We start from the raw sequence: 12,320 nt of genomic DNA, 5'->3' as shown, positions 1-12,320 counted from the left end.
TCGATTATTGTAATTTCGGTTTGTTACTAAGGTTAACAAAATAACATATATACAAAATTTGAAAATATTTTTGACAAACAAATGAATGTGCAAGTATTTTTTATTTTGCAAACACAAGAGTAAATACCCAAAAGATTTCCAGTCAAAATCAATCAATTTCAGCAAATTGTAACAAATTTATGTTTTAATATTTGCTGCTGAAAAAGTAAAATCTGGGTCGGTTTGCCTTCGTCGCGTTAGAGCCATGGATTACCTAATATAAGGACTCTCTGAACATGTATGAAATTTAAGTCTTACCTGAGCCAAAACTATGTAGAGATGTCGCATTTCCAAATCCTAGTTGTCTACATGCCACGCCGGCATCGACCAGATCAAAATGATCATCGCATACCGTACCCCAACTCGCATCGTGATAAACTTCTAAACGACCTTCATAGGGAGTCGAACCATCCGCCAATCGAATGTCATTTTCCGATGTGCCTTTAGGAATGGATAAAAAATGGAAGAAAATGGACGAGATTGAAAGTAATGATATAGTTACATTGAAGCGCATATACACTAAATTTGACACTTTCTTTATCAAACTGTTATCGTGTGTTTATCATGTTTATGAAATGTATTATCTGTATGTGTGGCTTCTAAACAATATTGAATCGTGGACTCGAACTGAATTCATCTGGCGAACGACACCCTTAGGCACTATATTTAGAGCTCAGTATCTAGTAACTTATTGCCCCATCTGGAGTCAAGTGCGTGCTTCTTTTGGCAAAGACAGCCTGTTGTGTGGTGGCCAAAATAAAATATGTTGGTCTATATTAATTCAACTCACGTAATCCATATATCGAGTTCCTCCACGTTCCGCCGCATTTTTGCCGACTATTCCCACCACACGATGAACTACAGTCACTTTCAGGTGCCGCTCCATGAACAGCATAGTCATCAGTGGCTGCACCACAGCGGCATTCTGTAGAAAACTGAACTGCTGCGTATATGGTCTGGTCTCCAAATGATCTACAGTGGTCGAAACAGGTTTCCAGTGTCATAGAGCTACGCATAAGCAAATTACTGTCAAGCGCTCGGTCTACCCGATCACGGAAACAGCCTATGTAAGTAACCTCTGTGTAAACAATTTGAAAGTCAACGATGATTATTGTCAATGATTATTATTATGATTTAAAGGGGTGTTCCAATTAGATGTTAAGAATGAAAAAGTGATGGTGGCTCCCACACACACTGTTCGCTTGGCAGTTGTGAAATTAATTTTTGCTTTCAAATGGGAATTTAGAATATTTGAGCACAGTCCTCGATATGACGTACAAAACACAGTATGAAGACATCTGACCACCCACGATTGATGGTCCTTGATTCGATCGACAGCCCTATCCCTCGTTTTTTTTCACAAAGATGAGATTTTGGTATCAGAAGAAATCTATACCATCAGTATATTTTGGGGATCTCTTTTTCTGTACAATTTTGAGGTTAGTTTTCCGAAACCAAGTTGCATATTCCATTCAAAGCAAACCAAGAATAAATAAACAATTAGTAAACAATTAGTCAAAGTCAAATAAATCATGAAAAAGGATAAGAGATAATTTCATCATCAACAAACGGTTTTGTTTATTAGGAACACACCTCCACTCGTCGTATTGGAACATGCAATACCGACGTCCTCCGTATGCCCACAGTTATTAATCCCCCATCCTTCATGGCCACAAGTTGCTAGAGTCAATTCATTGCCTCTGCACTCAATATTATCCAACCAGATCGGCCCAGTTCCTGTAAGATATTGCCAAAAAAAGTTTTTAATAACAAATTTAGTTGAAATATAGATTGTACATTTTGTTCTCTCTTTTAGCTATAGATTTGATATTTCCATGCGAAACAAACATAAAACCAGTGACTTTGAGAATTACGTTTGATGAATTCTGAACCTATTTTGTACAGAATCTACTCAAAGTATTTAATTATTAATTTATTTTCAGTGTCATTTGGCATGTGATTCCAACCCGTTCCCACACCATCACACTGAAGGTGTCATTTGGCATGTAATTCCAAAATGTTCCCACACGACAGGCACTGGTTGGTATCACATCCCACACCGTCACACCGAAGGTGTCATTTGGTATGTGATTCCAACCCGTTCCCTCACCGTCACACCGAAGGTGTCATCTGGTATGTGATTCCAACCCGTACGCAAACCGTCACAATGAAGGTGTGATTTGGTATGTGATTCCAACCCGTACCCACACCGTCACACTGAAGGTGTCATTTGGTATGTGATTCCAACCCGTACCCACACCGTCACACTGAAGGTGTCATTTGGTATGTGATTCCAACCCGTACCCACACCGTCACACTGAAGATGTCATTTGGTATGCGATTCCAACCCGTACCCACACCGTCACACTGAAGGTGTCATTTGGTATATGATTCCAACTCGTACCCACACCGTCACAATGAATGTGTCATTTGGTATGTGATTCCAACCCGTACCCACAACGTCACACTGAAGGTGTCATTAATTTTTGATATATGATTCCAACCGTTCCCACACCGTCACACTGAACGTGTCATTTGGTATGTGATTCCAAGCCGTACCTACACCGTCACACTGAAGGATTGAATGTGTCATTTGGGAGGTGATTCCAACCCGTACGCATCGCGACACAGGCGAAGGCGCGGAGCCATTCCAACCGTGACAACCAGTACCCATCGTGACACTGAAGTGTGGGATGTTATTCTAACCCACCGTGACACGGAAGAATGTGTCATTTGGGATGTTTTGTTGTTATTGCTGCTATAGCCAAGTGATTAAAGAAAATAAAAATTGCATTTTGTAAGGGATAATCCACTCATCGGTTATGGAGATCAAAGAGGCGTTATTACTGCAAGTTTTAAAGATAAGAACCCCCGGAGAGAATTATATATTGTAATGGGATAAATATCCCTCATTATTAGCCATGCAAATGTATATATAATAAAACCAACATTTATGAACTATTATGGTGGTGCTTCTTACCATATCCATAGGTGTCATCTGTTATAACTCGATTAGCACCAACAAATCCAAGTATTTTACATGCTACAGTAGCATCAACAAGTCCAAATAAATCATCACATATGGTACCCCACTGCCCGTCGTGGTAAATCTCCAATCTTCCCTCCAAAGCATTCGGACCATCCATTAATCGAAGCTGACCTTCTGTGCTACTCGGTGTTGCAGGGGTAGATGGAATCGATCCGCCTACATTAATTAGCAGTGGTAAAATTACTAATTTGATTCGCCCCGAGTTTAGAAGTGACGTATGTGCGACTTACACACGAGTATACACGAGTACAAGGGCGGTTTGTTGGTACACTTGCGGCGCAACCGGGTAAAAGCTCTGACGTCACTACCAATACGAGGTGAACGAATTATTTAACATTCGGCTATGTTCAATGTATTAACAGCTTAATGATGGTCAAAGTATACCCACTGTTTCCCCAAATGAAAAGAGTATAAAAGCTACAGGAATAAGTAACAATAACGTAATCGGAGATTAAGTATGACGCTTGACAACCTTAAAGCCGGGTTACCTCCTAAACGGTTAGTTAGTTCAAAACCTTCAAAGAACCAATATTCATGTATAAATCAGAACACAATGAACATATGCATTTCAAGAAATAGCTCATAAGGGATGAAATCAAAACTCGACCGACGGTTGACCGCCGGTTCTGCCCGGCTCCGTCTGGATGCTATTGTTCTGAACAATGGCAACCGGACGGAACCGCCGATCAAGTTTTTATTTCATCCCTAGGTCACATTAAAGGAGAAGTAACAATTATGGTACAATGGAGTGTTCATATCGGGACTCCCACAAAATGAATAATGTACATACTAGTCTTACCTTGTTTTCTCATTTTGCATATATAGCCTAATACATGCCGAGTATCACACGGTAAATCGTTCCACAAGCCAACTTCATTACCATATCGGAAGTGCCCGCAATCTTCATTTCCCCAATTATCAGGTTGTGTAGGTGCCCAATTTGTATATAATCCTGTGTACTGTTTACGAAAAATACATGTCTTATGTTTTGTGTTTTGCAATAAGACCAGACGTGATGAATTTGTCTCTTTTTAAATAACACGTACAAGAAACATGCCCAAGGCACAACAGAAGACATTTTCTCTGTATAATTGTATTTTTATCTTTTTCCGGCGCAGAAATGTACCCGGCCAGATGCGAACCCGCAATAGCCACTGAGAATACTGAGTAGACATGGGAGTGCTAAATTACAGTTAAGGAAGTCTTCAGAACTATAGGTCAGTGTTTAATATTTAATTAGCAAAGTTAATCGGATCACATCAAGAATGCTCCAACTATAAATACCATCAATCAGGGGGTACTACACCCTGTGGTAAATTGTGACTATTTTGCATTTTCTCAAAAATAATAACACACTGGTAACAAAAGTTATGTATATTATTGGGGCAAGGAATCCAGTTACTACACTGAAATTTCAGTGACTCAAGACAAGCGGTTCAGTATATATGATAGGAAACGAGGTACATCCTAGCTGTACCTTATTTCTTATCATAAATAACAAACCGCTTGTCTTGGATCACTGAAATTCCAGTGTAGTAATTGGATTCCTTGCCCCTATATCATACATAACTTTTGTTACCACTGTGTTATTAGTTTTTGAGAAAAATGCAAAAATAGACACAAATTTATCGAGGGGCGTAGTACCCCTTAACATGACTTGATTTTTATACATCTTACAAAATCCACGACTAAATCAGCAAGTACAATTCCTTTAGTGGTCATGAAGTTGAGTGTAATTACAATGCCTGTGTTTGTGATCCTGTGAACATTAGCCTACGGCACCATTCAGTGATCCCAGCGAAAGTGTAATTTAGATACTATCAGTATCTAAATTACAGATTCATGTAAATTCCTTATTTTTGTCTTTCGACTGAACCACTAGCAGGCAATGTTTACATATTTATGACAATGACAAGGGTACCAACATCTGAATTTTTATGAGTTTTACGATCGTACGGATGAGCCTTTAAATTGTGTGTGAACAGTACGCCTAGCCAGGTCAGGTGTTGTTTTTAGGTAGAGTTCAATGTAGGTCTCCGGCCCGGGTCTCCGGTTTACCCTGACCACCGGATAAATCACAATAAATCATGTTGCATCTCATCTAGTTTGATTAGTCCATTTGTTGCCATCTTATATTGCAGTTGACGCACCACCTACGCGAACCGCCGCGCTTTGCGTATTGTTGTTAACATTAAATTATTGTCTTGTTTACGAATTCAATACATTAAGCAAAATTTAAATGGAATATCTCCACTCCTACTTTATTGCTCAACGTCATTGCTTAAAAGTTACAGTTCAGCTTTAGACATACCGGAGTGCCGTCATCCCATTTCCAAGATCCTTCTGTGATACCATCGTGGAGGCCTATCCACATATACTTGTTGTCAGATCTGACAAAATCTGTATACAAAAGGGCCAAATCATTATCACATTTTTACACATCAGGCTGCAGCTTTGATATTAATTGTGCGATAGTTTGTTGATCGCCGATATTTATGTGCTTGTGGTAAATTTTAATGTTGAAACAAGTGCAAAATCTATGCACTGTATTAAAATTGATCGAGATATTCAATGTACCGTCAATGACGACACGAATGTAAATATATTTTGACACCTGTCTCGTTTGCTAGTTGCAAGGAACGACGCACGCAAGATCTTCATTTTTCAGACAGTTTGGATTTGGATTGCATTATGTGTTTGGGAATGCACCTAAAAACTCCTAAGTGGGGCTTTAATTTGAATTTAACTTAATTAAAAACTTAATGAATGAGAACCAACACTTACCATTAAGGAAACGCTGCTCCTCTGCATCACGCACACTGGTCAAGTTGGATTGTCTTTGTTGGCAAGCCGTACGTGCCTGCCAGAATGTTATCGCACCATCAGCATTTTTGAAATAGCAAAATTCACCCGACGATACCCATTGCGGAGGGCATCCGCCAACTGTGGGAGATGTTGATAGTAAAAAAAGTTCACATTAAAGCATTTATGAGAATACCGTATTATGTAACGGTAAAGTAATCTCAATCTGTAAGACGATAAACGCCAGTGCATTGGTGTGTGGTGATACGAGTTCGAATCCCAGCGCAGTCATCACAGTGTCATCGTGAAATTACTGGGCTATACAACTTCTGTAGATTTGTCAATTTAAGTACAAAATGAGTGCATGTAGGCAAAAATGGAACACCAATGTTTTTGCTTGCTAGTGACGCTAAACATCCCTTGAACAACATATTCAAAAATGAGAAAAAAGAAATAGGGGAGGGGGAGGTGGAATGAGGGAATGGGAATTGGGGGAATTTGCATATATCCAAAATGGCCTCTAATGCAGGGCTCAAATTTCCAAATTGGTCAAATATGTCATTATTAGGATTCAGAAAAGTATAGTTTGACCTATATGCGATGTAAAGTTCTTGAGCTATTGGCACAGAGGTCAAATATTGAATTCTGGTCTCCGCCATTGGCCACAGGTGTAAATGCTTCGGTTTTGATCAAAGCGATATCAAATTGTTCCGACTGGAAAAAACATTTAAACAAAATCTCAGGTGTTTCGTTTCCTACGATCCAATTTTAAATTTTAAGTTACGGGTGTTTTAAGCTCCACAACTTCAAATGTGTCTCGATGTTTTCATCTATAAGCCGCGCCCTCTGTCGGCAAACCGGAAATTAAGGTGCTCTTAGATGGAAAAAATATTCCATGAAACATATCGCAGGAGATATAGTCTTTTTATCCACATAGTGTTAAAGCAACGGTAAACATGGTAAATGTTTTTATTCTGCGAGAACGACTCACCCTGTAAACCAATTTAGGGGCTGGCATTTTCTTCGGAAGGGGGGGGCGGGTCTCAAATATGTCAGTGACCGGAGTCAATTTTTACGACCCCTATCACCGGCAAAATTTTTACGACCCCCTTATTTTTATGACCCCCCCTTCCTTCCACCTAACACAGACTAAAGCTAAATTATTCATTGCCGGAACTAAGGCGCGGAGCGCTGCCAAAACTTAAGAGTGAAGAAAGTGCGTGGAGCGCGTTAAAATTTGTATCGCAAGTGTAAAGAAGGCACGTAAAAATTTGGCATAAATTTTACGCACATTTCGATTGTGATGTTAAAGAATGCGCGCAAAGCGAGAGAAAATTTTGAGTCACCAGCCCTTAATAATTCTATAACCCCCCCTATTTTGGGTCTTTAAAAATTATAACCACCTATTTTTGGTCTGAAAATTCTATGACACCCCCTGTATTTTCGGGACCCCCTTCCGAAGAAAATGCCAGCCCCCTTAATTCAGAATTCCTACATGCGTTTTGCATCACATGTTTAAACCAATTTACTTTTTTGGCCAAACTACTGGCGGTGAGAGTGACAATTTTCCTACCTTCTACACCACAAGCGAGTCCAACATTCTCGATAGCTTGACAGTTGGTAAGTCCCCAATTTGCATGAGGACAGTCAGCCAGCCGGGTTTCTTGTCCAGAGCATTCCACGTTGTCTAACCAAATTCTTGAATTACTAGTCATACCTGTATCAGTTGTTTATGGTTCAAAAATTAATATAGGTAAATATTACTGTTGGCATGTAGGACACTTGTTTAATAGTGCCTGACTGTATTGGTCCACCCGCCGGTAATTCTTGCCTTATTTAAATGTAGACGTCTTAATGTGTGTCACTTTTGGGACTCATGTCAAAAATGTTCTTAGCCAGTAGAAATTGAGAGAAAAGTGCCTTTCTAGAAGTCAGTACTTGACTCCATAGGAGTCAACTTCCGACACATGTATAGGCCTGGCTGATAGGATGCAACTTTTAAAACGGTCTGTTTTAACAAAGAACCATTGTGACTGAACACAAATTGGTCCAGATGTGTAAACAAATAAGGCAACACATCCCTTTTTACATTTCGTAAACTATTTCTTTGATTTATTTCAAAAAGCGTTATGGGGAACTTATACGTTGTGGATCATATAGTTCATATATTTCAGCTACTTACTCCAATGGTGTGAATAATCTATTGAGAGTTCCATGAAGAGCCCCACCCACAAAAATGTAACGGGTTTTGAGCAAATCATCAATACACATGGTTATATAGGAACAAGTAAACCTGCAAATGTTAGCTCAGTTGGTAAAACGCCGGAATTTCATGTTTTCAAAGGCGCTTGATAGTAATATGCTTATTATCGAGTTTTTACGGTATTTCAGCTACTTACTCCAAGACGGTGTGAATAATCTATCGAGAGTTCCAAACCCAAGCTGCCTACAGGCTACGGTTCCATCGACTTCACCGAAGAGGTCATCACAGACAGTGCCCCACGCACCTCCATAATATACCTGGAGAAGACCTTCGCTACCGATCTGATCAAACGCGTCAACTAAACGTAAATCGCCATCATTGGGACTAGTTGCTAAAATGAAAACAAGACAAAACATACCTGAGTATCAAAGTTCTATATTATATAATATTGTGATTATGAATTTGACCGTTATATGCAATAAAGACATGCTGAGTTCCACCAATTTCCATCATGTGGCCTAGGCTAATCAAGATCGCAAATAAAAGATTAAAAATAAAGTTACCATACCTTTGCTGTAGATTTTCAAGAGTAGAAAATAGGAGAGTATTGTTACGAATTCAGTGATGTCCGTGATGTAACGGAGGCGAAAGCTGCCAGGACACGTTAGTGGGTGACGTAGGTATTTATTGTCAGCCACTTGCCCTTGTTCGCTTATAGTTCTAGTTTGTAGTTGTTCATGACAAGAAGCGGTTTCAGAAATTTGAAGGGGGAGAATGCACTCATGCAAAAAGATCAATAGACCCATATCTTTCAAGATGAACACATTTTTTTCGGAAACGCTAAATAAATTAGCACCTACACCCATCCACTTGTCCATAGGCAGAATTGCATTCCATTTGAATTGCTTTATTCAAATCACTGGTTTTTCAAAGTAGTGATTCAACAGTGAACTTTGCCTTGGTTTGCAAGTGGCAACCAAATGATAATATATTAAGCGGACATTTCAGAATAGTTAATTAAGAAGAATATAGTGGTGACAAATTGATAAATTTGAAATCATAATCGATCAATTTTCTTACACCCATCGACGGAACAGACGATGCCGACGTCTTCCACGTGTCCACAGTTGCTTGCGCCCCAGCCACGGTGTGTACAGGATTCAAGGCGTTCTTCTCTACCAACACAATCTACATCATCCAACCATATGGTACCAGAACCTGTAAGGAAATATTTGTAATGTTATATTAAACTCTGTATGCTGCATTTTTGTTGTATAAACCGCACTTTTGAGGGAAATAACAAGGTAATTGTTAATCAGAAAATGCTAAAAGAAAGATATTAAACAAATTATTTGTCACAAACAATACTGAATTATTTGATATTACTTTCAAATTGCTATTATGGCAAACCACATTGAATTGATGGAAATTGTGATGTTATGATAACCTGAGAAATGCAAGATTACATTTCATATACCAATTCTTCTACCTCCTGGTTCCATAATTATAAGGTGCCATAAATTTGCCAACAACATTTCTACCATTTGGTTCATGAACTTTCACCGGCTCAACTTACACCTGTACAAGGGGGAAAACAATTAGTTAAATAACTTGAAACATACCTATTCCATATATGTCGTAGGTCACAATCCTATCGACTTCTCTAAACCCAAGTTGTTGGCATACTACTCCACCATCTACAGTATCGAAATGATCGTCACAAACAGTCCCCCAAGCACCGTCATGGTAAATCTCTAGACGGCCCTCAGCTGGAGAAGGTCCCCCTACTAGTCGAACGGTAACGTCTGGAACTATGATAATGAAATATGAGTATTATGTATTATGTAAGAGCAAACGCAGTAAAACGGTTATATCAAGATTATCTTTAAAGTCGACAAACATAGACTTGAGAGAACATTAATATGCAAAAATCAGCCAGGAATAAATTAACCGCATGGTCTATAGTTTGATCAGCCCGTAATCGGCGGGCCTCATAACATCGCGGATTAATATCTATATTTTTTATTTCGAAAATTGTCTTGTGACATCTAGCCAGAAGCATCAAAAATTATCCATCCAAGTCCTATACATGGTCTATGTTCTTTAGCACGCACAATAGAGATCAGATAGGTCAACTATATCACTCTACTTTTCGGCGTAGTGGTAAATGCCTAACATACCAATGGGTCTAAATTCCAAACCCAAATTGAATCAAATACTTGCACAATTAAAAAAAGCGGTTTTTCTCAAAAAGTCAAAAGTGGATGTAAGGGGTTTTGCAACAAAGCTACAAAATGTAGAACTAAATATATGTATTACCTGCAGTGGAGTCATAGCACATTATGCCTACGTCTTCATTGTGGCCGCAATTGTTTACTCCCCATCCAGCATGTCCACAATCACTTAGCCGTGGCTCCAGGCCTGTGCAGCCAACATTATCTAGCCAAATTGGATCGGGTGGTGGCGGTACTAATAAGATAAATAAAGATATTAAAAGTGTTAATAACTATACGGTATTAATTAAATCACCAACTCACCATCATCATCATCATCCTTTATTATCATCTCTCCTATTTCGCCATGTCCCTCTTTTACTTGTTATTAATTAGGCCTACTCACAAACATTTCACTTACGAGAACCTGCATTGATGTTTGGCAGGGATTTAGTATATCCTTCATAGCCTAGCTGTCTACAAGCTACGTTTCCGTCAACTTGTTCAAAAACATCATCACACACTGTGCCCCATGTTCCATTATGGAAGATCTCCAACCTGCCTTCCAGAGGACTTCCCGCAGTGACTAAACGCAGTGATCCTTCAGGTACTGATCCATACGTTAAAGGAAAACAAATACATAGTACCGTATTTATAAAGTTTATACATGCAGATCCATCAGGTACTGCACGATCCATATTAGGAAACCAAATACATGATATTTATCAAGGTTTATACATACTTAGTTGTAACAAGTAAATATAATTATTTTTACTATATAAAAAAGAAAGAATGTGTTAACTTCCTTTAACAAAACACAAAATAATAATACACTATTTTGTATGAAGTGAGAGATCATTCCTATAATTGGCACATTCTTGCCGTTGGTGGGGTAAAGGTCGATATCACATTGATATCACGTATTACAGAACAGTGAAAGTGAGGTCAACAAGGGGTTACTTAATTATTTGGTTATTTTATCAACAGCAGGAAAGCTCAAATTTGTTTCATGATGAGTTCATTGTGAAACATAACATGTTATAAATCTATAGCATAGTTCGTCAGCTGTATTCCATAGTGGCGTATAGTGATTTTTGGTCATTTTTTTGAAAATTGGCACATATGTTTTTAATGATATTCTCTTTCATTTTTCTAAGTCTCATCAGTCATAATTAGCTAATTAATTAGTAATTAATTAATTAAATGTGGCGTATAGTTACAAAGTGACATTTTTTGTATTCCATAGTGGCGTATCGACCATACGCCACTTTTTATACACATTTTATAATTATGAAATATCGGCAAAAATGAAAAACATTGTATGTCATAGTGGCGTACACGTATCGGACCTATACGCCACTATGGAATACAAACGACGAAAAGTAACGCCATAGGGATTACACGGCGACCGAGGTGGCGTAAGGTTAACGTTAGGTTAGGGTATTGCGTTTTGTTTGTTTTCCATAGTGACGTATAGTTTTTAAGTTTGCCAGCAATAGTATGTATTTATTTCTTTTGAAAAATATATAACAATAAAATCTATTTAGTTTACTACAGAAATTTCACATCATTTACAAAATATAATGAATGCCTGATTTACACAACTTCGCGGCGCCCACTATACGCTACTATGGAATACAGACGACGAGTTTGGCAGATATTTATTATGAAGGATACCGGAATATGAAGAAATCGGAATAATCGAGATATTAATGATTGAATGGAATTTGGTGCAAAGTTGTAGCATCATTTACTGTGAAAATCATTATACTTAGATATCAATCATGCACAAGGCGGACAAATTGAAAAAAAACCGCAGTCAGATGAGGCTCTTAACGATGACGCACGCTGACCGCCAATCATTAATTTCATTCCGATTTGATTTTACATAAAGTTGGTATCATTATCGTAGCTAATAGAATTCTTCTCATTATTCATATCAATTCCATCCAGTTAAATTACAATAATCAAAAATACATCCCCTCAAACAAGTGGGTATTTGCCCAAGTGTGAT

General features: G+C 38.4%; 1 protein-coding gene across 1 annotated transcript in view; it reads right to left on the bottom strand.

The window, feature by feature from the left end:
- Nucleotides 1-12,320, bottom strand: part of LOC140135661 (scavenger receptor cysteine-rich domain-containing protein DMBT1-like) — a 166,415-nt gene that overhangs the window by 39,728 nt on the left and 114,367 nt on the right. The window contains exons 18-30 of the mRNA XM_072157239.1: nucleotides 10,728-10,916; nucleotides 10,413-10,562; nucleotides 9,716-9,904; nucleotides 9,174-9,311; nucleotides 8,290-8,484; nucleotides 7,464-7,607; nucleotides 5,873-6,031; nucleotides 5,400-5,488; nucleotides 3,888-4,047; nucleotides 3,020-3,244; nucleotides 1,633-1,776; nucleotides 830-1,117; nucleotides 298-480 (exon numbers count right to left, since the gene is read on the bottom strand). Of these exons, the coding sequence (XP_072013340.1) occupies nucleotides 298-480; nucleotides 830-1,117; nucleotides 1,633-1,776; nucleotides 3,020-3,244; nucleotides 3,888-4,047; nucleotides 5,400-5,488; nucleotides 5,873-6,031; nucleotides 7,464-7,607; nucleotides 8,290-8,484; nucleotides 9,174-9,311; nucleotides 9,716-9,904; nucleotides 10,413-10,562; nucleotides 10,728-10,916 (2,253 nt within the window). The remainder of the gene's footprint in view (nucleotides 1-297; nucleotides 481-829; nucleotides 1,118-1,632; nucleotides 1,777-3,019; nucleotides 3,245-3,887; nucleotides 4,048-5,399; nucleotides 5,489-5,872; nucleotides 6,032-7,463; nucleotides 7,608-8,289; nucleotides 8,485-9,173; nucleotides 9,312-9,715; nucleotides 9,905-10,412; nucleotides 10,563-10,727; nucleotides 10,917-12,320) is intronic.

The sequence above is a fragment of the Amphiura filiformis genome, chromosome 16, assembly GCF_039555335.1.
Source record: "Amphiura filiformis chromosome 16, Afil_fr2py, whole genome shotgun sequence".
Classification (NCBI taxonomy): domain Eukaryota; kingdom Metazoa; phylum Echinodermata; class Ophiuroidea; order Amphilepidida; family Amphiuridae; genus Amphiura; species Amphiura filiformis.
The sequence above is the reverse complement of the archived record's forward strand: the minus strand, read 5'-3'. Positions and strand labels throughout refer to the sequence as shown.